Below are 27,018 nucleotides of genomic sequence, written 5' to 3' on the forward strand. Positions count from 1 at the left end.
AGTTTTCATATTCACGAGTAAACCTGTGAGTTCTCCTAAAGGAAATGCGTCCATGTTGCACTGACATGGAATTCTTCTTTTTCTATACTAACCCCTTTTCTTAGGCGATTCATTGTTATTTAAATGCAGTGTAGTAAGCCAACAAGCAAGCCTTTCTCAGGAATTCGTACATTGTGAGCAAATTTCGGAGTCACAATTTGGACATAAAGACCTATAAACTGAGCAGCGCCTCCACTGACCCCTCCTTCCTCCATGCACTGACTGACATCGCAGTATGGAGTTTTAAATGAGTAATTAAACAAGTGGAGTTTGCAATCTGCTCCGAGTAGAAGTGCACCCTCACCGGCAAAAAAGAGACAACCTGTTTTTTAACTGGGCTGATGAACCTGAGTGTGCACATGATAAATTTCCACCCCCAAACCCACTGCTGTTATCTAAAAAGCACGCCCTCGCCCACTTCCGCTTTGAGCAGATACAATCAACCCACGGGATACCAAATTAAAGTTACATGAGTACGAAGTTGCAAAACGAATCGATTTCGTCAAAGAAAACCCCATCTTTTGGCTCTTTAAAAAAGGTTTTAGCTTCCCACTCCACTGTTTAAAAGCTGACTTCATTCTTATCTATCCAAATTTTCACAGAAGCCAAACACGTCATAGAAAGGACTAATAGGACACGTGGACCATAAATATCACTTCCAACAGCAAGAAACTATTGTATTTGGAAAAGCTTTCAGATACAAACTGAACAGCACTTCAATTGTGGTACTTAATTTGTTTTCAAGAAAATACCGTAGAATATACTTCAAAACTATTTACAGAGAATAAAAAAAATTTGAGACTTGAAGAACTGGAATGTTCATCAGCTTACAACTTGGTAATGCGGACGGAAAAGGACGGATAGTGTTTTTTTGTGTAAATTAATCACATATCTACAGTGTAAAACTTTATCTGTTTTTCACAAGACATAAAAAAAACGTACAAGAAAAAGATGTCCATTACAGTTGAAAACAGTAACACTGAAATTTTGAGGAAATTATCCCTTCTGGTCTGACAAAGATACACATTTCCACTTATAAAAATGGCGTGAGATTAAACAGGAGTTCGATATGAATTCTGGCCATTCCACAGAATGTCTCACAATAACAACTCTGTAAACTATATTGTATGCTGGACGATGTACTTCTTCATATTTTGTCCAATGGCTGCTTTCTTTTTCAATAAAGGTGATGCCTGAAAAAAACTGATTTCAAACTGCTCTTATTTAAAACAGAACTTAAGCTTTGAAGAAAACCGGTGGTGACATGTTTTTGAAGAATAAGTGTTATCAAAGAATGCATTTATTACTTTCATTGCAGAATCTTTGCTGCATCACAACTTTCTAAAATATCTTGCAACAATAGAATCAGAGGTTCTATACCAGCAGTGAGACTAAAAATGAACAAACCTGACCCAACCCCAACCCAAGCCAACCCAACTCAACCCAAGCCAACCCAACCCAACCCAATCCAAACCAGACTCAATTCAACCCAACCCCAATCCAAAACCAACCCAACCCAATCCAACCCAACCCCACCCAACCCAACCCAATCCAAACCCAACCCAACCCAATCCCAACCCAACTCAACCCCAATCCAAACCCAACCCATTCCAAACCCAACTCAACCCAACCCAATCCAAACCCAACTCAACCCAACCCAATCCCAACCCAACAAGACAAACAACACCTCATGCTTAACAGCAGTGAAAATGCTTATTTCACATCCAAAATCACTGCAATCAGTCAAAACCTCCAAGGAGTAGAAAATCCAGTGGCAACTTCAAGTTGGATTTAAACATCAGTACTCGCTCGGTTGTTCCAACTGAAGTCATTTCCCCACGAATATAGAATGTCAAAACTCTGGCATGTTCAAATCCTCGTCATAGTCCAGGCTTGGCAGGGGACGGCTGGTCTGCAGACGGCAGAAGACACACATCTTGAGCTCCTGTGGGTCGTCCAGCTGGGAGATGGAGAAGGGCTTGCCGCACTCATTACACTGAAATGACAAAAAACACAAGATGATGAACCGAACAAGGGTTGAAAAAAAATGCAAAAATTCAGTGCAGTTGGTAAAATCAGCTTTAATTGGTTGGATCATTTAAATCCCACTGGTGGGAAGAGCATCTTATTTCATTTGAGCATGAGCAAGGGAGGGCGCTGTTTTATCACTTTATGTGCCTACAAAGGGTAATCCTTCAGGACTCCCTCTCCCAAGGCATACAAACTAGAAAGAGAAAAATGCTTCCTGCACTAAAAATTATCATTACGTGTACATGTCATGTGATACTAATTTCCTCACCCACAGAACAGTCTATATAATTTTAAAATACTGAAAAGAAAATGATCCCTCTAAATATCACCCAAGTAAAAGCATCTTAATCTGGTCCAGCTGTGTCCATTTTGTGCAAAAGATTTTCTCCTATTCCCCGTTTCATTTCGAGTTCATATTTGCAGTGCTTTCAAAATGCAAAGAGCCTTAGACCTAGATCCCTTTTGTTTTGATTTCCTGCTTACTCCCAGGCCCACCTTGACTATTCTCAAGCCCATGCTCTTTTTGTTCTCCAGGACCACCGGTATGCTGTCGCTGTTCTCAATGTTCCACAGTCGGATTGTACGGTCGCGGGAGCTGGACAGGATCCACTTCATGTCCTGGGTGATGTCCACGTCGGTCACCCAGTCGGTGTGGCCCTGAACCGCAACGCAGAATGGGAAAATGGCCAAGTTACACAGTTTGTCCTGGAATTTTTAACGTAAGCCAACTGTGTATTTAGTTAGCTACAGTGCTGCGTAAGGCCAGAATTCAATCACAGTTCACATTATACAGGAGGCTCCAACTGGCCTTTCAAAAGCATGGCCGACACAATAGAAGGGGGCTATTTAAAGTGAGTCAATTTGAAGTAAACACAGACGATTTCATTCAAACCAAACAGCTCTCTCCTGCTGTGTCCGCCACATCTCAGATAGGCTAATGTCCTTCCTGACAGTGCAGTCTAAAGTGCAGACTGAATACGAACACTGTTGACGCTTCTGTTTTCTGTGTGTAGAGTCTGAAGCAACTCGTTCCAGAATATTTCAGAGCTAACAATAAATAAACGGATGAGCTGAATTCCAAATTTCAAGCTTGGAATGATTGCATTTGTCTCATTGTCCAAAGACGAAATAATTTAAGACGTTGTGATGTAAACATTGTTTGTGCAAGTGTGGACTTTTAAATTCCACTCGAAATCTGATGTCACAGAATTCTACAGACAGAGGTCAGTGAGTGGGCCTCACCTTGAGTGTCAACTTTGGTCCACAATTTTCAGCATCCCACACCACCACTGTCTGGTCATAGGAACCAGATATCAGCATGCTACCTGTGGGAACAAGATGATCTAAGTTTAAAGGGTGCTATGGTGCCACGATTTTAAAGTTTGTATAGATATCTCATTCAAAATGACCGATGTTGAAGTCTTAGTCGAGATCTCTTAAGACCATCACCAGACCAACGCAAGACCTCCAATCTGAATTCAAGTCACAAGTGAACTGCAACAAAAGCATTCCTTTGTCATTGTTCACCCTGTTACTTTCTGACTAGTCTTGTGACTGGTCTTGTGACTGGTCTTGCATCAGGACCAAACTTCACAGCGCTGCTAAGCACACAATTTTATTCTAACAAAGGCACCGCATATTATCGCTATGCGCACACAACCATGAGCAAAACCATGCCAAGCAACACCACGAAATAGTACTTAAGGTTACAAACATTTCCTGTTTCACAGTAAGCATGATTTTTCTGTTAAGCAGCTCCATGAAATTGGAGCCTGGTCTTGTGATAATCGCTAGTACATCACTAAAAATGACATTTATTAAGCTGTGAGTGCCCAAAATGGTTGAAGGGATTTCATATTACAGCTATGACATCAACCCCTTGAGCATCTCCTATGCCAAAAAAAAAAGATAACAAATTTGGTCTTTGGAAAAAAGAGTTGAAGATTTGAGAGACGCGATTAATTCAATGCAGTATTGATTGGATTTCTTACTGCAAATTTTCTTTCTTTGAGCCAAGGAGCTTTTATTTTTTTATTTCCAGCACAGTTTGATTCAAATGATCAAACTGATTTAAACCAGTTTCAACTGAACAGGAACTGTTTCACAAACAATTTTTAAAAAATGGGGAAAACCTGTTTGAAATAAAAGCTTATGCAATCAGAAAATCCTAGAAAATTAAGGGCTTGCTGCAAACTCCTAAAGAGTCTATGTTCCCTGTATTTAAAATGCAAGACAATGTGAAGTCAACTTGTAGCTCTGAAACAATCTCCTTTTACTCACCATCCTTACTAAATCTGCAGGCGCTGATGGAGCCTTCATGACCTTTGCTGAAGGTCACCGGACCCTCAGACCGGTACATCCCCGTGGACACATCCCAGACTTGCAGCTGTTTGTCCCAGGAGCCAGTGCAAAGCCGTCGCTCATCCTCGTTGAAGCAGCAACAGGAGACAACGTTGATGTGACCACTGTGAACAACAAAGGAACCTGTACTGGATTTTTACTTGGTCCGTGAGGCCTGATGAGGTTTAATAGTTTGACTATACTCCTATTTTGTGCTGTACGAGGTGCAAGTGATGAGAGGGAGATGTCAAGGTGGTGAGTGTTACCCAAGCTTGATGGTGACATTCTGGGAGGCCAGGTCCCACAGATTGGTGATCTTGTCGGTGGAGGTGGTGCAGACCCTAGAGTCGTCCGGCGAGAACTTGCAGCTGGTGATGCTGCTGCCGTGGTGCTCTGCAAGCCAAGAGGGAGAAGGACGGCTGATCAAGACAGAGCTGAGGGGAATCCCCGGGGGTGGTGGTGCTGATGGCGGAGGATGAGGGCAAATGTGATGGGAGCTGAAAATTAACTGGGGATGGGGGGTGATCACTAAAGGCTTTGGCTACAGTTACTGTAGGCATGCTTTAGGTGTTTTTGGGGGCTTATATAAAAGTTGAAGGAATTACAGGGAGAGATCTCCAAGTTGAGGTAAGATTGATCCCTGTCACCTATTCCCATTCTGTCCTTGAAACAAAACCAATTAAAAGCCTCCACATATGATATTATTGAGAAAAACAAATTGCCCATTAGACCAGTTTTAAATTTCCAAAGTTGACCATTTTTGAACAGGATTTGATTTGACTGGGACCTGAAACTTGGTGATTTCTTAACACTTATCCTCTCAAAATGTTCAATATTCCAAAGAGGGTTTGAGAATTTTGTAGGACTAAGGAAAGCACAGTCACCAACTTTTAAATTAGACGGGACTTGATGCCCTTTATAAACCTCAGGTTCCAGGCAAGTATGTTTATATGTCTTTGAAATACATGTAATAATAATAACAACAATTTTCATTTTTATTAATTAGTTGATCAATCTTGGCAATAAATTTATATCGAAATAAAACTTATTTTGTCACTAAATCTCAAATCCAAGTTACTTTTCACTGATTGGAGTAGGGTCCCGTTTTGTGCATCCCATATATTCAAGCAGTTATCCAGATCTGTCCCTGAGGCAATGTATTTCCCGTTGTGAGAGAACTGGCAACAGGTTCCTATGCCACCTTGCAGCCCAGTCCACTGTGAAAAGAATAGAGATGTATGTACATGTACGCTTAGGAAGAATGAAATGCATTGTGGACTGATTTCATGAAAGTGATATATGCGCAGAGGGTGGCCACGCGGTGGTCATGCAGTTGCAGGTTAGGTCAATCGCAGGGCAAGTCAGCCTGTGAAGTGGGTTGCCTTGGGTTGTCAGTTAAATTTCATTCTGTCTCGTTGCTTGGTTTTGCTATTTGTTTTCTTCCTGTTTCCTGCCAAGCAGCCACGCTTCAACTACATTCCTTCAATTGTTAACCTTTTTACTGGCGAGAGGTGTACGCTGCGTGTGGTGGTTTGGACCGGAAAGTGGTCGATGTCACCCAGTTGATTCATGCACCGGGTTTGACTTCGATCAAGAGGAAAAAGTCTGATTGAGAAGTAAGCGTGTGGTTGATCATATCAGTCCAACGATGAGGTTGGAGGAGTCTCATCAACTCCTGGGACCAGCCTCTAAGGTTTGATTACATCACTGGCCACCGGTAGCCATGTGTGCCACAATGTACACCTGGGAACCAGGGTCATATAACATTCCCTAAAGTGTCCTGCCTCGGCCCCTATACGCAAGCAAAACAGTCCCCCTCATCACTTTCCCCACGCTCACCAAAACCTCCCCTGTCTCCACGTCCCGGACTCGGATCCTCTTGTCCCAGCATGACGTCACAAATTTGGAGTTGTCGTGGCTCATGTGACACTGGCTGATGCACGACGGATGGCCATCATATTTCTTCTCCCGGTCCCCTGTCTCAACATTCTGTGATCAAATAATGTTTCAATCTGTCTAACTTAATTTTAATTATCATTGAGAGAAGAAAAGGAGAAAACTCAGAAAAAGATACCTATACCCCTTTTATAGTAATGTGCATTTACGGGTAGTTTGGGAACTGGGTACCCAATTACCCTTCATCCTAGCAAAATGCGGAAGTGAAGTTTTTTCAACTCGTCCATGCCCAGACTTAACTATGAAGCTGCTGTTGGTGGTGGGGATTGTCGGTGTGGAGTGTCACAATAATGTAAACATCGTCATCTCTCCCAATAACCCCCAATAACCCCTAATAACCACCAATAACCCCTCATAAACCCTAATAACCCCTAATAACCCCTGATAACCCCTCATAAACCCAAATAACTCCTAACAACCCCCAATAACCCCTAATAACTCCTAAAACCCTCAAGTCTTTCAGCAGCACTGAAAAATGATGTCAGTTGTCAGAACTGGTGTCCGTTTACCCAGAGGGAGCAGGTTTTGTCCTCGGATGCTGTCAGGATGCGGGTGTCGTCAACACAGAACTGGCAGGAGTTGATGCTATCTTTGTGGCCTCGCAGGACTTTGTACCTCACCTAGAAAGCCAGGCACGAGAGAACAAAAACAAAGTTTAAGAAGGCCAATGTCTTGACAGGGATCAGGGAGATGCTAGATGATAGATCAAACCTAGAAATGAATACGAGAACAGAAGCACACCTCAAGGTGCAGCAAAGCAATCAGACACTGTTTTAATTGCCACTGGAAGGACTGCAGGAACCACACTGCCTCCAATACTTCAGCTAATAGGCATATCATTTGGGGAAAATTGACATTCAACCTGTTCAGGGTTATGTTTGATGCTTCTAAGCACACGAGGACGTAGGCCTATCACTCTCTTCTGTTGTTGAATAAAGTACAGTTTCATACGGTCCTATGTTTGGAGTATTTGGTGCATCTGCATGGTCAAATGATTGCTGTGCTAACAACTGAAATCTAATTCAAATACCACACCTGCACATTTTTGTGCAGTGGGCTAAGTTGGTGATCGCTCTATGGGCTGTTTTAGTAGGAATGGTGTGAAGTTTTACACAACCTGAAAACTGCATGATGGATGCACAAAGCCCAGTGATTAATGTACAACTCCAAGTTTAAATTGAGTGAAACTGAGGTTATGCATCAAGGCGGAGTTGGAGGGCAAGCGCTTTGTATCACTAGCTAGGATAAGCTCAGGTAAAACGTTTGTGTATTCATTGTAACTAAATTTAAATGACAAAAAATAGACTGAGGGCTGGCACCGGCATTGCAGAGTCCGAATAAACTGGACCCTACAAATCACCTTTTTAAAACATTTGGACATGTTGGGAAGTAACAAGTCCACCTAGGTTAGGTGAGTAGAGTACGTTGTCAGGGTTGTCATGTCAATGATGGTCGTACCTGAGCTAAATCCTCATGTTCCCACGTGCCTGTTTTGCTCCTTGATAGACTATTCAGTTCATTTGTAACCTCCAACGCCAATGGATCGAAATTTATGGTCTGGCGAGTAGGGTCTAAGTACCTTCAATAGGCTTTTGCTTCCATTAATTCATTTCACTCAAAATAGCTTACACCACGAATCAAAATCCTCTGAATTCACCTCCAAAATAGGATCAAGTGAGAATCGGAGATTCCAATGACAATAAGGGTTACTCACATTTGGGAAGAAAAAAGGAATTTCCCCTTCAAATTGGAAATGGTCTTGTCGTTGAGCGTGATGTCGCCGTCTTGTTTGAAACAGCATTTCAAACTGTATGTTAATGTCCTGGAGACGACACCACGGCGCACTGGCCTCCAGCAGACCATTTACACAAAGCATGCTGTGTTTGCACACGCATGCCAATGACGAATTCCTGAGTGCCATATGTCCAGTAGCTCTGATAACACCTAAACTGTACACTGGACACTGCGATGCTCAGGAATCAGTCGTACCTTATACAGTTTAAGCATGGATGGAGGAAAACCCCCATAGTTTAAGGACCATTTTGGAGGTGAATTTCGAGGATTTTGATTTGGGGTACAAACTATTTTAAGTGAAATAAACTAATGGAAGCAAAAGCCTATGCTATGGAAGGAAATTGAACCCTTCTTAACCTGACCATGTCCAAATGTTAAAAAAGGTGATTTGTAGGGTCCAAGTTGAAGTTACTCGGACTACGCTAGCACAACCACAGTGTTGTGAATCATGGTGAGTAGACAGGCCTAGCCCAGGTTGGACGTTGTCTTCATTTCATAGTAACATAGTACTAGCAGTTACTAGTACTAGGTCAGGGAGTCTGTTACGCCCAAACTATAGCATAAGTCCCAACTGTAGTGCTGCAGTTGTGCTGGCCCAACAATTGTTGACCAATGTCTGTGGGAAATGTCTCAACATTATCCAAGTCAATGTGTCTCACACTTGACACAATTCATCTAAAATGTGGCACTTCATCTGTTCAACTAGCCCTATGACCAGTGACATAAAATTTGTAAACAATATGACTTTGGCACACGCTGGGCACATCATGCACACAGGACCTCTCTGCTGTAGTTGGGCCGACCCAACTGCAACACTCTAGTTGGGACTGATGCCATACCCATTGTTGGGAAGTAACGTTAACAAGTCCACCTAGGTTAGGTGTACGTTGTCAGGGTTGTCATGTCAATGATGGTCGTACCTGAGCTAAATCCTCATGTTCCCACGTGCCTGTTTTGCTCCTTGATAGACTATTCAGTTCATTTGTAACCTCCAACGCCAATGGATCGAAATCTATGCTTGCCACCTCGGTCATTTTGATCGCGCACCTACATTTTCCTGTCCAAATCGTTGTTGTTTACCAAACCAGTGAAAGAAACCTTGGTTGGCTGATGAACAAACTCTTGAGGGCGCACATCATTGATTTGCCAAAGTCGACTGGTCGACAATCGCTTTCGTTCGTTTCAGCATATTTACGTGATGGGTACCAGCGCGGTCGTTTTACCTGTTTGCGCACATTACATTACGTTCACATAAAAATATTGGCGTGACGAAAATGGAGGAAAGCAGCGAAGGTAATGTCCCTCTTTCATGTCTTTGCCTTTCAATTGTGTCTCTGTCCCCATAAATGATAAAGAAAATTGGCATACAGCTCACAAGGGGGTAGTTTTTCGCATCATTGCCACGTTTGGTAAACAATCATCAGGCCTAGGGCCTGGCCAGTTTGTGTGGAAAGTGTATCCACATCTGCGCCACTCTCCAATGCATCAGTGTAGTTTCTCATTATGAGCGTACAGCGTAGCCTACAGGCATTGGTCATCGTATGAAGTGGTAATCTCCTCATTGCCACATCGCCCCATTTGCACTTTGCCCTGTTTGTGCTCGAGTGTGTTCCAAGCTTCAAAAATGGTTGAGAGAGGAGTTCGACAAATGACATAGAGAGTTGTACATTACATGTATTATAGAAAACTCTATGGCATTCACTTAATTAATGTCGACTGCATTGTTCATTGTGAATTAATACGTAATGGTTGAACTAGCATAGGGTTTATTTCTCATCCTCTTCAAGTTTATATCAAATTTCTGTACACATCATTCTGGTAATTGTCAATGCATCCAGCATTTCCAGACAGCTGTGCCCAAGTAATCGGATAAATCTTGATGCGCGGCGGAAGGACATTTTGTGGAAACAAGCTTGATTCAAGTACAAGTACAAGCAAAACAACCTAAAATTAAACTCATGAATACAGAAAATACCACATAGACAAGATACTAAGTTCTGTGAATTAACTTGAAGAAATCTTGCAACTTTGAATTTTTTTCGATAAGTGAGGTCACGTGCATGTACGGTTGTATGAATAGACTGGTTGCCACTCTCCATCACCCATTCTCTTGCATGGGTGCGGCACGGTGAGAACCAGCGCTTTGCGCACATGTTTTTACCACAGCGACAGTGAACCATGAAGAGAACTCGTGAAATTAGCAAAAGTCGCATTTCAAATGTTTCAAATGTAACTGGGAAAACATGTAAACACAAGCTTTATAGTGGGGAAAATGTCGTTCTGAGGTGTTTGTGAAGACAGAAAAGACAACAGAATTAATTTATTTGTCTTTCTTATATTTATTACATTTGTTTTTTCTAACTTTTTAATAAAAATGTGAGGGTCTCACCGAAAAATTTGGGTCGGTTGGAAATCGAAAGCATTGTGTTGGCCTTTGCAAGTTGGATTTTCCGACCATTATTTGGGTACTCAATTTGTTGCATCTAGGCCTATGCCTCTGTTGCTAACTCTCCTATGCTGAAGTCACTCTTTGGGTCATTTGGTAAACACCTCAAAGAAACACAGCTGGGTTGTGTTGTGCACTACACTAACTGTCCCTCACAGGAATATCAGATTGCACTTTTGTGCTGCCCAAGAACTGTGCTTCACTGTTTCATGTGCATAATTGTGCAGTAAACCAAATGCAGTGAAGAGGACTGCACAAAAGACCCTGGGTCATTTTGTGCTGACAACCTACTGTGTACACACTGAACCTGTGCATGTTTGAGTTCCATATAGAAACTACATGCTCACCAGTGACTGGGCATTTGTGCACATTTGTGCTGTAAAACCATAGGAGGGTTAAAGAACAGATTGAACGATAATCGGTGGGGCAAAGTGGAAATGGGGCGAAGTGGCTAGTGGCAAAATGGCATGGGGGGAAGTGACTGACACCCTGGTAAAAGGTAGCTCTACTGAGTGGAGTGTTAGTATTCCTCTTTTTCAAATTTTGTACTTGATCGATCATACTAACGCTCCACAACATTACATATATTACATACAGTAAAGTGACGCCTCCTCCCATTCAAATATGCGTGCCTAGATTTTATTGGCGCAATAACTCTATGGAGGAACATGGTCCTCTAATGAAACATGCAGGAGCGGCCCATATGTAGTCGGAGCATAAGATGTGTTGACCATGACATTTGGGAGTGCTACCAACAACTGTTTAAGAAAGCCAGTACATGGTGAAAAAGGTTTTTTTTTTGCATTGTTTTGTGTAAAACGTAGGTGATATATGCCGGGTGTGCAGGTCAGAGGGAAGTCCCGAGCGGCCCCTCTTCCATCCCTGCATCTGCACTGGCAGCATCAAATTCATCCACCAAGACTGGTAAGATGGGATGCCTGCGTCCATAGTCCCAGGACGGTGCAGGAGGGGGAATCATGGTCAATGCGTGGAACAGATTTAGCAATGATTAGAGCCTTCCTTTATTGTTTTCCAAATCGTTTGTGTGTGCTCCTTTTTCATTTGGGTGTTGGATTTCTCTGCTGTAACTGGCATAATGTCATGTCAGAGAACGAGGGAAAAAAATAACTTCATGCTTTAGAAAGTGCAGAGCAAGCGTAAGTACGTTGTGGGCTGGTACGTACAGCACCAGACTTCTTATGTTTGTGTACAAGTATTTAAGAACGGAACCGAAAAAACCACTTAAGTCATCAATTATTCTCAATAATTGCCGTGATATTTCATGTTTGTAATTAGGCATATCGCTGGCTTCGAAGCTGGTCCGGGTCTTAAGCCCTCCATAGATATCTCCCCTACTTTCCTCAAAATGTTGCTGCTGCAGTGTAGCACTTGAAAGCCCCAGTGTGCTTTTTTTCATTGCAGTCTGGTCCAGTGGTTGAAGCACAGCAAGAAAGAGTACTGTGAACTATGTATGCACCGCTTCTCCTTCACACCAAGTAAGTCAGGAAAACGGTATCTGGTGGTGCCCTGATTTAACTAGATCCATTTTAGTAGAAGCTATATTTACTCTTGGGGAAAGATTGTTGATTGTTAGAACTGCAAAAGGAAAAACCATTCTATTCAGAAACTGCCATGTGATCCTTAAATATTAGGTTGAAAGTGATAAGTATTTGGGGGAGGGTTAGATCTAGGATGAAGAAACAATAAAAATCAGAAACTTGATTTTGATGTCATTCAGATATGTAAACCCCTTTGCAGTGTTGTAGTTGTCGAGACTGATCTTGAGACCAGTTAAAAGGTGGTCTTGATCTCGAGCCTGCTGGTCTTGGTTTCGAATCGTTGGTCTCGGTCTTGGTCTCAGACTGCCTGGTCTTGACTACAACACTGTCCCTTTGTAAGTGCCATCAAAAACATGCACTTTTTTGTTGTTTGTCTTAATTTGTAGTTTACTCTCCGGACATGCCAAAGAGACTGCCTGTGATGGACATTGTCCGTGGGCTAGCCAAGAGCATGGGGACAGCGGTCAAGTGCTGGCTACATTACACCTTGGTCACGTTTGCTTGGCTCGGCGTGGTTCCAATTACAGCCTGTAAGTGACCTACAATCAAAACGAATATGATCACGGACTTCCTCTTGAGAAGTTGTCATCAGAGTTGCGTCCATTATTCGCTGAAATGTAGACAGTTCTGATTAATGTTGTGAGCAAATGGCAGCATTTAAAGGCAGCTTGGTTAGATATGTGTGTCTACTGTTTGTGCCACTGTATTTAAAGCTAATCAGATTGTCTGGTTGGTATCTTTTTTTGACATCACTCTGTACTCACACAATGACATACTTTATTTCCCACACAGGTCGCATCTACCGTTGCCTCTTCCAAGCTTCTCTAGTCCCCCTGTTGACGTTACCATTTGATGTCTTGTCACTGTGAGTATTAATCCGCCAACACTGTTTGACTTTGAACACTCCTAAAATGATTTGCACCTGTTCCACTGAAGTTGAACTTGGCCTGTTTTCTTGTGGAGCTGCCTGGAGAAAACACAGCTTTGGTCCTGCTTAGCAAAATTCTGCTGAGAAGCAGCGGTAAACAGGACTCGTTACGTGACGTTGTGACATTCCACCTGTTGTTGCAATTTGCAAAGTAAATTGTTTGCTCTACATAATTCATTTCCCACCCCCAAGTTGTGTTTTTATAAAAGGCAGAGCAAGTTGGGAGATTTCCATTCATATCAAGCGCCTTAGTCTTTCTTAATTTGATTGCAGTGCAGAGTAATGTTTGTATTATGAGCTGAAGCTTTGTGTGATAGGAATCCCTCTGAATCATTCAAAAGTCACCTGTGGCGCATTCTTCACATTTGTTTAATAGTTGTAATGGACTGTTGTTATTGAGTGCATTTCATGCAAAGTCTCAGTGCACTGATTTCACTATGGTCTCTGACCCTTGAGTTCCGTAACCATCGTGGCTTCCTGGGGAGTATATAGTTTGATGTAGCCATTTCAAGCAACAAAGGGTAACCAACTACAGAAATTATTCCCGCCATCACAGGTACCTATACATTTACATGTATGCATCCCTGGGTGGGGAGAGGCTGGTGGGAGTAAAGTGCCTTGCTCAAGGTCACAACATGTAACCAGCAGCTGGATTTGAGAGCTGGCCCTTATCACTAGGGAACACCCTCCCCCCCAACTTCATCAAGCCCCATGTGAGTGATGGTGACTAGGCTCTGCCATCCTCTATCCTGCAGAGTCTGCCAAACAGCAGTCAGGAGCTTCTTGCATTTTTGTTTTGGCAGGGAGAGTGTGGTCACGGACATCCTGCAGGGCATGCTGGTGGTGGGTTCCACCCTGTGTGCGTTTGTCAGCCTGGTCTGGCTGAGGGAGCAGGTCACACACGGCGGAGGGCCAGAGTGGCTGGAAGACGATGCACGCAGGGCCGGCAATGGGGTGGTGGACGGGGCGGGGGAAGCAGCACCGGCAGCTCAACAGCAACAGCAACAACAGCAGCAGCAGCAGCAGCAGCAACAACAGCAGCAGCAACAACAGCAGCAGGAGCAACAACGACCGGCCGCTGCACCAGTCAACAATCAGGTTAGGACCTTCCGTTTGTTTTTCTCTGAAGGAATCTTTGATATCTTTGTAGGTATTCTTGTGGATGCTAGGATGGATGTTTGCACTTGTACTGGTTGTCGGTCAGGCAGGTTAATCAGTGTGCTTCGAGGGCTGTGTAAATAGTTTGAGGTAGTCTGTTGTAGAAGGTGACCGATTGCGTTTGACGGCCTCTTCAAACATATACCAAGCCCCCTATTAGTTTTGTGCAATCATAGAACATGCAGTTGGTCTGTTGAAATGGACTGTGTGTTGAAAGCGATTTTTTTTTACTACTGTTGATAGGGCATTGGAATGTGATTGCTATCACAAATATTGTACTAGTAACTTTCAAGAGTCAGTTTTCATGGTGTTTGGCCATGTTTGACCAGTTGATTGGTGAATCTTGCCTGATTCAACAGTTGAGTTTTTGGCCGAATGAATACCATTGGCAAGTGGTTAGGCACTCTCAGAGCACGCGGTGTTCATCCACAAGGCAGTAGGGTAATGAAATGATCAGACTTGACAGGAAATGGTCTCATTTACAACCTGATGACGACACTGAGTTAAGAATCCAGGCCTAGCTGGTTTTGGTTGGCTTCTGTTGACAGAATGCTGCTCTTCCAGCTCAGCCCGCTGGCAACCAGGAACCACCTGCCCATCACCAGGCGCCAGCCAATCAGGGACCAGCAGCAGCAGCCGACGGCAACCAGGCAGGGGCAGGGCAACCTGCAGCCGTGGAGAATGCCGCAAATAATCCCCCAGGAGCCGAGAATGCCGGCCAAGGTACAAAGCCGAACGCACTGCACATTCAAATGCGGATCTTTATTGAAGCAAAATTGTTGGCAATGTTCCATCTGCAGTCATTAACCCATGGAGTTCCGAATTTTCCAGCATGCAGGGTTCAGGACTGTAGGGGTTGAAATTTGGTATCAAATGCTGATTATCAAATTGGTCCCTGGAACACGGATCTCCTTCCGGCAAAATTTGTGTTCAGTCAGCTGTGCTCAGACTGTTAAGGGGAAGTTCCGTTTGCAGTCATTAGTTTATTTTTGATATCCAAAGCTCACAACCAGATTATCTCATTCTCTCCCCCCAACCTGTGGGCATGAGAAAAGATTTGTGGCCTTAGAATACATCTTTTGTTAATTTCCTCCTAGTTTTGCCCAAGTGGAAAGGAAAAGAGTTCCCATTGCATTACATTGAGTAATGGAGCTCGATGTCAGTGTTGTTAAAAAGGGGATCACCCTTGTCGTTGTAGATGACATCAACTGGAATGCATTGGAGTGGGACCGCGCTGCCGAGGAGCTGACATGGGAGCGTATGCTGGGCCTGGATGGTTCCCTCATCTTCCTGGAACATGTTCTCTGGGTCATCTCGCTCAATGCACTCTTCATTTTTGTCTTCGGTAGGTAGAAGACACACATTCTTGCAGACCTGAACTTAATACAGGAGGATGCAAGTCCTCGTAAAGTGGCCAGTGTCTTGGTTATGCCTGCTACCTGAAAGTTTTGAACGTTGAAAGAATGTGGGGGGCAGGGTTAAACTGGACTCCCGTCCCTGTCAGTATTCTCCGAAGAAGAAAGGAGCTGACCAGATTACAGCACAGGTCTTGGTCTTACACTTTCTTCCTGTTTCGCAGCTTTTTGTCCGTACCACATCGGTCATCTGGGCATGCTCCTGTTGGGCTGGGATGAGCTGGCTAAGATGTCTCGTTTTGAGGGGCTGCTCACCACCATGTGTGGCTATGTCACCCTGTGTTCCTCGCTCATCCTCTTCCATGTATCCTTTGTTTGTTCCGTGACAGCAGTCATGTCACAGTTATTGACAATGTGGTTGCTCTGTGGTCTCCTCAAGAACTCTCTTTGCGAAACACCAGTGGATCACTTTCTTATTCACGAAATGCTATCACATTCATATTGGACCTTTGCAAGAAAGATTCCTTTATTACTTTAATTCCATCTTGAAAGTCATTACATTTTGATTAACCCTAACCTTCCCCGACCACACAGAATTAAACAGTAGTTAAGTGTTTAATTCTGTGGGGATAGGTCTGGTAGGCCCATAACAGCTGGCTTTTGCATTAGGTTTGGCATACCTCAGAAACACAAAGTCCAACAGCCTCTGTGCACAAAGTCCCATATGGGTGTTTAACTTGGTGTGAATGGGGAAGGTTAGGGCCAGCAACCCTTGGGGGTTAGGTTTAAACCGCTATGATAAACCTGATGTGAACACTCCCACGTGACAGTTTTTATGACGTGAACAGCTTTTAAAAGTTGTGTCAAAGGGCACTCTTCACGTGTTTGTTTAAAATTTACCTGAGAAAGAACATTTTAGTGCTTCATTTTCATGAACTTGTGTGGCTCAGTTCAGCGCTGTCGTGAAGTTGACATCATGAAGAGGAAACATGTTCCACAGTTCTGTTCTGTTGTTTGTAATGGGCTGAATTTGTTGCAATTCTTGCCAATTAAAGTAGCGCTTGTGACTTGTTTATTGGGTTGGGTCATAAGCAGACGTCCAGCTTTAATACTAAAGGGAATGTCAGGGTTAAGCTTTTGCTAATGTTTCTTGCATCCTTGTTTTCCTGAGCTGGTCTTTGGCAACAGTTCTTCAGTGGGCTGTTGAAGCTTCATCGTACCAAGCGGATCTTGGGGCTATGCTACATTGTCCTCAAAGTCTTCCTGCTGGTTGTGACGGAGATCGGCGTTCTGCCCCTGGTGTGCGGTTGGTGGCTGGATATCTGCTCTTTGGTAAGCTTGTATTTGGTCGTTGAGTGGTGTGTTGAAGCACCCCTTCCCCGCTGCCAAAGAACTGGACAAGTTGCAGATTTTTTTATTTGATTTCATCTCACCCCTTGCATCGTGGAATGATGGCTGCCTCGATGCGTTGCTCTGATCCTTAGCCTATGCACTTAAGCACACTTCCTTGGCACATTTCAGAACAGCACATCCCAATTCATATTTCTAAAAGGACAGAAACTGCTAGGCTTGGAAATGCCACAGTCAGTTGAATAGCAAGATTGAGGTTTTAATCAGATCCTCAAAAGATGTATCACGGCGTTTGGAACGTTTTGTTCCTCTTCAGTCTTGCCTTCTCCACATTCACTCTGTTACTTTTGATTTTTAATTGATTTTTGATTTTTTTATAATATTGCACGACGTTTTTCATATAATGTGGAAAGAAATAAAATAATAAATAAATAAAACTCATGAAGCCTGTTGTGGGTGTGGATGTGCCAGGCAAAAAAGTGACCCGGAATCATTTTGGTTTCCATTCTACAGTCCATGTTTGAGACAGCTCTTCAGGACCGTCTACAGAGCTTCCAGTCAGCCCCCGGCACCTCCATGTTCCTGCACTGGCTGGTGGGCATGGTCTATGTCTTCTACTTTGCCTCCTTCATCCTGCTGCTCAGAGAGGTAACGAGCTCATGACACATTGGCGGAGGGATACAGTGTTTATTGGCGTTGCTGTGCCTTTGAGCTGACTTTAAACCAATCCCTTCTTAACTACGATAATTGTTTGGATTTTTGTTATTTTGTAAAAACTTTCATGATTAGATGAGTGTTGTTTTGTTGTTAAAATGATATCATAGGGAGCTGGTTTTTCCCTCACATTGAGCTTTCCTATGCATGTGCGTGATTTGTTTGTCCTTTCAAAGAGGAGAAAATGAGATTCTGTATAATATTGCTCTGAAACTTAGTTCCCACTGACTTGTGACTTGTTTTCCAAATCCTTACTTCAGGTTTTGCGGCCAGGGGTGTTGTGGTTCCTCCGCAACCTGAACGATCCCGACTTCAACCCCATCCAGGAGATGATCCACCTGCCCGTCTACAGACACGTCCGGCGCTCTCTGCTCTCAGTCATTGTCTTTGGAAGTGTGGTTCTCCTGGTGCTGTGGCTGCCCGTTACCATCATCCGATATCTCTTCCCATCCTTCCTGCCCTATCATATACACCTGTCCAGGTACTTGTATGGCTGGAGTCACGCCGTGTCCCTCGCCGTAGTTGGGTTTTCACTCTTTGTGGGGTCTGTATCATAGTCAAACCCATTGATATTTCATTGGCCATTCCTGATGGCCCCCACTTATGGTGGAAAGCATTGTGTTGGATTTGAATGGAACGACTTCAGAGGAATATTGTCTCCTTACAGTAGTTATCATAGTGTTTGCCGCTGCACATGACCAGTAGTGTTACCATGGTTACCAGATTCATCTATCACTGTTTTCACGAGCAGACAAGTTCAGTGTGGACTTATGACTGGACTTGTGAGAGAGTTTCTGGGATGGACTGAATTCAAGCTCTGAATGTCACACTGCTCCCTACTCTCTTGTCTTTCAGCGACTCGCCAGTCAGTGAGCTCTCCCTGGAGTTGCTGCTCCTCCAGGTGGTCTTGCCGGCACTCCTGGAGCAAGGCCACACCCGGCAGTGGCTCAAGAACATCATCCGTGCCTGGACCGTCTGTGCTGCCTATCTCCTGTGAGTTGGCAACCTATAAGCGTCAGGCTCAACTCCTTGTACAAACTTTGATTGAAACCTCACTGAATCCTCTGAAATCTAGTCCTATGTAGCAACCACACAGCCATGGGCATCAGAAGGTTGGCAGCGGGGGGGTGCTTACCCTTCCTTGAAACTGAAACATGAAATAAGTGCACAAACAGAAAATTAGAATTGAACACCTCAGATGAGTGTTTTGGGCCAGAAACCCCCTCCCACCTTCCTAGTGAGACCCATGCCTATGGGACATTCTTGGCTTTCCTTTGCTTTCATCAAGCCCCATCTGAAAAAGTAGTGGTTGGACTTGACCATCCTCAATCCTGCGCCATCCTTCAAAATCTTGTGATGGAATTTGAAGGATATGGGTTATTAAAGCATAGGGCTAATGCCTTGCTGCTTTGGGTTGTTGTTTCTCTATTGTTGAAAGTTTTCTTTGCCGACTTGGGGATGTGAATGACACCCTAGCTATCCAAAGTCAATCAAACTCAACAGTTACTTGATTTTGGTGTTTGGCAAACTTTTGCTTTCGTAGTGACATGCGGTCATACCTACTGGGTGATGTGCCGCTTGAAGAGAACCTAGCACCCACACCACAGCATGACCAGCAGCTGCCCCATCTCGACCAGGACCCAGAAGAGGCTGAACCCCACCTTGGGGAGGACCGACCACACCCCTGGGAGGAGGAACCCCAACCCGAAGCAGAAGAGGGCAATCTCAATCCTGATCCGGCCACTCCAGTTGAAGGCCAGGCCAGTGTGGAAGCAAAAGGGGTGGATACTGACACCCAGGGGCTTGACGCCTATTTGGAAGGGGGAGCCACAGGAGGGGTCATCGACATCGAGATTGACGAGCTGGTGTACCGAGAGGAAGAAGTGATGTCAAGTGGGCAGGACGAGGATTCCGATGTCATCATGGAGGAAGAGGAGGACATGGATGCTGTCCAGATGGCAGATGTCGCAGTCGGCAACGATGACCATCTCTACGAGGACCTGCAGGAGCAAGGTGGCCCCCTGCCACCGGACGAGCTGGCGGCCGAGGGACCGGCCGAGGCTGCACCGGCTGCAGCAGCACCTGCTGCCCCTGCTGGTGGCATGGCGCTACATGCCGCTCATCATGCCATGATCAACCAGATGGGACCCACTGGATTCCAGCCTTACAACAAGCCTACCTTCTTTGCTATGCGAGTAAGTGGTTGCATCTGTAGTCATAGTCATTCAATATTATAAAAAGTTGATCGTTTGAACAAGAAATTACTTGTCTAGATATGACATGTTTGTGCTTTGTTAGGGATGATTTATATTTGCCATGAATACAAATAGAAATGGAAATTGATGAATTCAAGTGAAATATTTGCACCGTGGCTTACTGTGTTGAGCACAGGTAACTCAGGTGAATTTTGGGAGGAATGCCACGCTTTGCATTTGCATGTAGTTTGAACTGGTCTTCCTGCCAAAACGGGCACTTTGCCGTTAAGACTTTAAGCCGTGATCCGTTAGATTGACCTGTGTTAACGGGACATAATTCCGTTCACATGCCCCCTAGCAAAACAGCGTCACTGCAGAAGTTGAGATTACCGGCAGACACGGGATGTTTTCAAACCATTTACAAAACTGAGATCAGGCGCCTGTTCAACGGCCTGTTGGACTTTGTTCTGCAAATCAAAAGCTAAAATGTCTGAGTACTTCCTGTATCCGATTTGGCCCACTTAAATGCACCAGTTTCTTGCCATACCCCTCCCTCCTCATGCTCCATCCTTGGTCGACAGATCATCCTGCTGGTGCACCTGCTCTGCCTGACCCTCCTGCTGGCCAGCGTACTCTGCCTCACCCTTCCCGTCTTCCTGGGCCGGTTCTTCATGTCTCTCTGGGTGGGCAAGGGGGTGGTGGTGCATGAGCTGTACACTGCTGCCTGCGGCCTGTATCTGTGCTGGCTGGTGTGCCGGCTGCTGACGGTAGTCTGGTCCTGGATGCCAGCCGGCATGGAGCTGATATTGGAGAAGGCCAAGATCTACACCATATTGGTGAGACTGATGTTTCAGTATTTATCCTTTTTAATAAACCTTGGAATGCGCCTTGCGAGAGAACCGAAATCAGTGTCTCTTTGCAGTGGACCTGTGCTTTGATATTAGTCTTTATTGAAAGCAGTATCTGGTTATCCATGCCTGGTTGTATGTCATTAATTCCAAACCTCCCACATTCTTCCAAATCCACTGGGAGATTCTTGGGAAGTTTTCTCAAGAAGGTGCAACCCAGCTTACGGCTTTCAAAAGTCCCACCCCCAGTCCCTGTGCAGTTGCAAACTGATCAAATGAGCTGTGACAAAAGCATTCCTTTGTCGTTGTTCGTCCTGTTAGTTGTGACTGGGTGTTGCAAACTGATCAGATGAGCATTCCTTTGTCGTTGTTCGTCTTGTTAGTTGTGACTGGGTGTTGCAAACTGATCAGATGAGCATTCTTTTGTTGTTGTTCGTCCTGTTAGTTGTGACTGGGTGTTGCAAACTGATCAGATGAGCATTCCTTTGTTGTTGTTCGTTCTGTTAGTTGTGACTGGGTGTTGCAAACTGATCAGATGAGCATTCCTTTGTTGTTGTTCGTCCTGTTAGTTGTGACTGGGTGTTGCAAACTGATCAGATGTGTATTCCTTTGTTGTTCATCCTGTTAGTTGTGACTGGGTGTTGCAAACTGATCAGATGAGCATTCCTTTGTTGTTCGTCCTGTTAGTTGTGACTGGGTGTTGCAAACTGATCAGATGAGCATTCCTTTGTTGTTGTTCGTTCTGTTAGTTGTGACTGGGTGTTGCAAACTGATCAGATGAGCATTCCTTTGTTGTTGTTCGTCCTGTTAGTTGTGACTGGGTGTTGCAAACTGATCAGATGAGCATTCCTTTGTTGTTGTTCATCCTGTTAGTTGTGACTGGGTGTTGCAAACTGATCAAATGAGCATTCCTTTGTGGTTGTTCATCCTGTTAGTTGTGACTGGGTGTTGCAAACTGATCAAATGAGCATTCCTTTGTGGTTGTTCATCCTGTTAGTTGTGACTGGTTGTTGCAAACTGATCAAATGAGCATTCCTTTGTGGTTGTTCGTCCTGTTAGTTGTGACTGGGTGTTGCAAACTGATCAGATGAGCATTCCTTTGTCGTTGTTTTTCCTGTTAGTTGTGACTGGGTATGCAACTGGACTCATTAGAAGAAAAGTGACTGGATTTGTGATGGCCTGGACTAGCCACAGTGAATTAATGTGGTTTGAAAGCACAAACAAATAGTGGATTTTAAGGATTCGGGAACATTCTAAGCAATAACATCCAGAGTGTGAGAGTTGTGTGAGAGTGAAATTCTTCTCTCTGGTCACTTTCTTTTTTTTTGTAGCTGATCAAGTCTTTGCTGGTTGCCTTCATGCTGCTGGGCATCATCCCATTCCTCCTGGGCCTCCTCTTTGAGGTAGTGGTCGTGGTGCCCATCCGCGTTCCTCTGGATCAGTCCCCTGTCTTCTTCCCCTGGCAGGTGAGTTGCCCCCTTCCCCCAAATCAGCAGACCGATCCAGTTAGCCCCTCATTCGCTGCACACAGCGGCAGCTTACAAGTGCTCCTCCGCAGTGCCACAGATGAGCAGCGGTCTGCATCATACATGCTTGCCTGCCTGCATGTTGGCCTGATTGGTCAGAACAGAACAGGATGAAGCTAAGTGGATCAGTCATTTGAAATTCTTGTGTGTGCGTTGATTTCTTGGAGGTATGCTACAAATATGTTCCAGTGATTGGTTCTTCGTATTTGTGACCTGTCATCACAAAATGAGCTGGAAGTCAGAATTTTCAAAAATTGAGATATTTGTATTTTGGAATTCAGTAGAAAGAGAGCTGTCCAATGGCATGTACATGGAACACTCCGGGTAGAAGTATAAGACGACAATGTGGCATTATTCTGGCAGCTCTGTGTCTTTGTTTCTGACATTGTTTCAACATTTCTGACCAGGCATGAATAATGCTACCATCGAAATTGCTGAGAAAATGACACTTTTAAATATATGATATATATTTGGAATTACACAGTAAATGTGCTACTCTTCCAAATATATTAACTCCCCCCAAAATTGACCTCCACTTCAGTGTGACTTTGAACCCTCAAACTAGGTAAGAGCTGGATGCGACTTTACGCCCATTTTGTCGTGACAGGTCACATTGTCTTTCCCTTTAGAAGGTCCTCAGGAATATGCATCATCCCAAGATTAATTTCTGGAATCTTAATTTTAGTGAGCAACTTGCCCATCAACTCCTTTCAGTCTCTGTCCAGGATGTCTTGGGCTCTGTTCAGCCTCTCGAGATCCTTAACTTCCAGCGAGACTTCAGATCATTCTAAAGCTCAGAAATCCAAAGAGCAGAGTTAGCGTTTGTGACACGGGAAAGGTTGGGAGGAAATTGAGTGCGCCGTGGGAAGAGTGAATGGGCACTGTGGGTGAAGGTCATGGTTTGTGATTTGTCTTTGTTTGCCAGGACTGGGCGCTGGGAGTTCTACACGCCAAGATCATGTGCGCCGTCACTATGATGGGGCCCAACTGGTGGCTCAAAACTGTCTTGGAGCAGGTGAGTAAACAACCTGCTGTCGGGTCCGTCATTCCTCACGGGCATCACAGGAGACGACTTGCCTGGTAGAATTTTGCTGGAGTATTGCTGGTGGGAGGGTTATGGAGGGGCTGAAAACACATGTTCCACACCAACAGACCCTGCCTGACCTGTCTAGCAATATGTGAATGATATCATGGCACTATACCCTTTGATGACATTAAGCGTGTGGGACCTACGATTGAGAGGTGGCAGAGCTGTGTCACAGTAGATGTATGTACGCCTACCATAGACCCTGCATCGATGACTTGATGCACACCCTGTGCCTCTGCGATGCAAATGTGTGAGGCTGTGGTGGACACAGGGTGTGTTGTAGTTGCATTCCCCGACTGGACACCCCACGAAGAGAAAGCAATTCTGTGTCGTCCAACAGAATTACTGCGGACAATAAAAGACACACGAAAGGCTGTGTGGATGCTCATTGCTTTTACTTCAATGACATGTTGAACTTTAAATCAGTGTCGTGTTTTTGGTCTTCTCAAGGTTTACCAAGACGGCTTTCGTAACCTGAATCTGGGTTTCATCACAAGGAGAGTGGTCCTGCCGGTGGTCACATGTCTACTGCTGGTCCTGGCGGCGCCTTACGCAGTGGCAGCAGGTGTCACGCCACTATTAGGTGAGTAGACTGTAGTTCCATTGTTAACGTACATTTGCAGCTTTTTGTTATTGAGTGGGTTAGTTGGTTAACAAGTTTTTTCAAAGTGTTTGTGCTAAATAGAGAGAAAACAATACATCTGCACTGGATCGGACTGGACAAAGCACTGGTCTTAACTTAAATGTCGTATCACCCAAGCCTGTATTAAAGATTTTTTCCTTGTAGGAATGTACACACTTTGGTCGGGACTGGCGAAATGTGCTCGTCTTAACCAGAATCTCATCTTACCTGGACTCGTATTACAAATAGTCGACTGTACTCGCAATGCTTTATAAGTACTTTTGTTCTTCACGGGAGTGACCCTGTGAAACTGTTAGTGGCACAGTTGTAAGAAGCCTTGCTTGTGGACAGCAGACTTGCGAATCATGACAAGGATAGATATTAAAACCAGAGTGGGTCAGAGATGGGCACAACCCAGCAATGCCATGGAAACAGTCATTCGAATTGGAGTTATTTTTTGCTCTTTTTAAAAAAACTGTCCAGGACTGGGAGAAGATGTTAATTTACTGGTCGTGCGCCGCATCTACCCTTGCCTCGTTACCTCCATCATCACAATGGCTGCCATGGTGTTCCACCTCAAGCAGTTTAAGAAGCTGTATGAGCACATCAGAAATGACAAGTGAGTGAAAGAGGAAGGCCCAGATGTTTGTTTAATCTCACGCCACCACCGTCTGGCGGGAAGCTGGGTTCCGTGGGACTTCCCTTTTGCGTTTACTGCACTGGTTTAGATGCTGAGAACTCAACACTCGGGCTTGGGTTGTTGCTAGTGTGATGCATGGGCATGAATAGGATTTTTTTTCCCAGGGGAAAGACCGCTTTTTTCGGGGGGGGGGGTGGATTTTTGGGAAAGGGAGTGGCAAAACAGGTGCCCCTCCCCTCCCTGATGCCCATAAGTCTCTGTGTGAAGAAAGGAACAGAGTCTTGCCCAGGTGGGACTTGAACCCACCATCCCCTGCCTTCTCGGGTAAGCGTGCGAGCAAGAGGTCACTCCATCCTCTCCATGGGAATCCAGTAACCTTTTCTTTCAGTTGCCAGTGAAAAACATTGCTCATACAGTGCTAAAAGCTGTAACGTTGGGGAAAATGTGAACATTATGCATGCAGCGTGAACTTATTTTCATTGTGAATGTTACCCCAGATTCTGCTGAAGGTAATCAAGTTTTAATTTCCTTTTGGTATTCCAGGTATCTCGTGGGCCAGCAGCTCGTTAATTACGATCCCAGAGATCAAAGCAAAAAGGACCACGCAACTCAGACAGCAGCCCAATAAAGTCTGGTATCCCGTGCCAGTGTATATAACCAATCTTGTATATTTCACATCGTCATGTACAATTTATACTATTTATCAATTGTGTTGATTTTTTTTTTGCCGACGAGTGACCCAGCATCAACATGAGCCTTGTTTTTGAATATCTTTAGATATTTTATTGGCCCCACGCTGCCAAGACCCATTCTCATCTGTTGTAGAAGCATCTCCGTAATGAAAGAACAACCAACCTATTTTGAACAACCAACCAACATCTTTTTTTAAGGTCAGCGTCCTTTGATGTAGTTAACTCAATGACCTTTCTGTAACCGTGATGAGCCCATGATGAGCCCGTGATGAGCCCGTGATGAGCCCGTGACACGCTCCGAGATTCTGGGCATTCTCTGTTACTCTCCAACAATCAGACTGATGCAAAGTTTTGCCACAACAGTGATTGTAGTCTCATGCCAAAATCTGAAATATAACACGGACAGCTCCCCAACAGATTGGGAGATGTAGTTTGTAACCGACGTGTACCCACATTTGTTGATTACTTTTGTCCAAGGCCATCCCGTCATGGAGTACGAAGTTTATTACCAGATTTTAAGATGGTTTGGTGTGGTTAACAAATGTTGGATTGCAAAGACTTACCAGAATAAAAATTAAATAAATGATTTTAGAAAGCATTCACCCAGAAGTATTTCTGTCCCACTGTTTAGTTTAAACAGTTTTTTCTCTTAATGCTGTCGATTGTTGGTGGTTCTCTCTCTATGTTTGCTACGAACCAAATAATTGGGAGAAAAAAAAAAGAACTACCGTAGGTACTTGACATCAGCCGTGGTCTAAGGGCATTCAGGTATTGCCTTTTGTCCCTGGACATGAAGATTTGGGTCCACAGCAAATGATTTTTGCGACATGAAAAGACTATTTGAAAATATTGAGAATTCTTGTGATCGGGCGTAGTGTACTTGACACAACAAAAAAGTGAGAGCACCCTGAAAAAAATCCTGATAAACAGTCACTAATGCATGTGGTAACATCGTGATTCGTTCCTCAAACTTATTGTCGTCACTTTTGTTGGGGCAGGGGGGACACAAAGATCTGTTACGGTAAGAGCACCTTTGAATGTTAAGGGCTTTGTCGGTTTAATGTGGAGATAAATTGAAAGAGCACTTCTTGTATTTAATTTCCCCCGGACCGTCTTACACTCTTCTGTCTTGCTGAAACTGCACTCAACGTACTTGTGATTTTTTAAAACTAATTCACATCTTACCAATATACATTTTCCTTTGCTGCATATGCCTAGAGTTGTTGGTCCACCCAACAGGTTTTATGTTGGAGATATACGGCTGAAAAATGAACCGCAAAATTCAAAATCATTAAATTTAAAGTGACTAATGTATGCTAAGCAGAGTTTCTTACAAGGGCTGGCATCGCTGCTTAATGAGCATAGCTGATGTTTTCTCTTTGGTAATAAAAACCAGAATGCGATTTTAATGCAGATGTGTTTGGACGTGTGCCATTGTGTTTGTTACGTGATTAGTTTGCTGGGCATTGTTTTGTTGTGGGTGAGTTGGGGATTAAGTTCGGGAATCATGGTGGTGGTCGGTGCATGATCCCCATGGGGATTGTCAATACTGAAATTCCCTCCCCTGGGGCAGTCTTTCCATGTGGTGTATCAAACATGGGAATACCTGTATTTTAAGCTTGGGTTACAAACACCCTCATACTGGGGTTTGAAAAATTCCTGGGGTCTATACTAGGGCCGGGGGTGTGTGTCACATCGTTGATGGGTGAACGTGTCTAACAACACCAACATGGATATG

At 44.2% G+C, this 27,018-nt stretch overlaps 2 protein-coding genes across 2 annotated transcripts; one reads left to right on the forward strand and one right to left on the reverse strand.

Annotated features, from left to right (window-relative positions):
- Positions 1-1,658: 1,658 nt before the first annotated feature.
- Positions 1,659-9,287, reverse strand: wdr88 (WD repeat domain 88). The gene is made up of 9 exons (XM_022240438.2): positions 9,081-9,287; positions 6,876-6,986; positions 6,250-6,399; positions 5,489-5,627; positions 4,677-4,803; positions 4,351-4,535; positions 3,313-3,395; positions 2,566-2,727; positions 1,659-2,035 (listed from the first exon to the last, which is right to left on the reverse strand). Exons 1-9 carry the CDS (start codon positions 9,192-9,194, stop codon positions 1,892-1,894), a joined length of 1,215 nt encoding a protein of 404 aa, XP_022096130.2. The 5' UTR covers positions 9,195-9,287; the 3' UTR covers positions 1,659-1,891.
- Positions 9,288-9,351: 64 nt separating this feature from the next.
- marchf6 (membrane associated ring-CH-type finger 6) lies at positions 9,352-26,693 on the forward strand. The gene is made up of 20 exons (XM_087138339.1): positions 9,352-9,453; positions 11,431-11,530; positions 12,029-12,102; positions 12,552-12,695; positions 12,958-13,030; positions 13,897-14,191; positions 14,800-14,974; positions 15,450-15,596; positions 15,831-15,970; positions 16,795-16,938; positions 17,470-17,604; positions 17,931-18,151; positions 18,526-18,663; positions 19,214-19,865; positions 20,447-20,701; positions 22,045-22,179; positions 23,165-23,254; positions 23,777-23,909; positions 24,432-24,567; positions 25,132-26,693. Exons 1-20 carry the CDS (start codon positions 9,435-9,437, stop codon positions 25,214-25,216), a joined length of 3,291 nt encoding a protein of 1,096 aa, XP_086994465.1. The 5' UTR covers positions 9,352-9,434; the 3' UTR covers positions 25,217-26,693.
- Positions 26,694-27,018: the final 325 nt, after the last annotated feature.

The sequence above is a fragment of the Acanthaster planci genome, linkage group LG06 (assembly GCF_054643075.1).
Source record: "Acanthaster planci isolate LZ-2023a linkage group LG06, COTS_SCS, whole genome shotgun sequence".
NCBI classification, from domain to species: Eukaryota; Metazoa; Echinodermata; class Asteroidea; order Valvatida; family Acanthasteridae; genus Acanthaster; species Acanthaster planci.

Excerpts from the sequence above, each read along its gene's own strand:
- marchf6 (XM_087138339.1), top strand. Across the intron at positions 13,031-13,896 it reads CCATTTGATGTCTTGTCACT|GGAGAGTGTGGTCACGGACA; the intron begins GTGAGTATTAAT and ends TTGTTTTGGCAG. Across the intron at positions 23,255-23,776 it reads TCAAAACTGTCTTGGAGCAG|GTTTACCAAGACGGCTTTCG; the intron begins GTGAGTAAACAA and ends GGTCTTCTCAAG.
- wdr88 (XM_022240438.2), bottom strand. The coding sequence starts at position 9,194 with ATGACCGAGGTGGCAAGCATAGATTTCGATCCATTGGCGTTGGAGGTT. Across the intron at positions 6,987-9,080 it reads AACATGAGGATTTAGCTCAG|GTGAGGTACAAAGTCCTGCG; the intron begins GTACGACCATCA and ends CTGGCTTTCTAG. Across the intron at positions 3,396-4,350 it reads CTGCAGATTTAGTAAGGATG|GTAGCATGCTGATATCTGGT; the intron begins GTGAGTAAAAGG and ends TTGTTCCCACAG.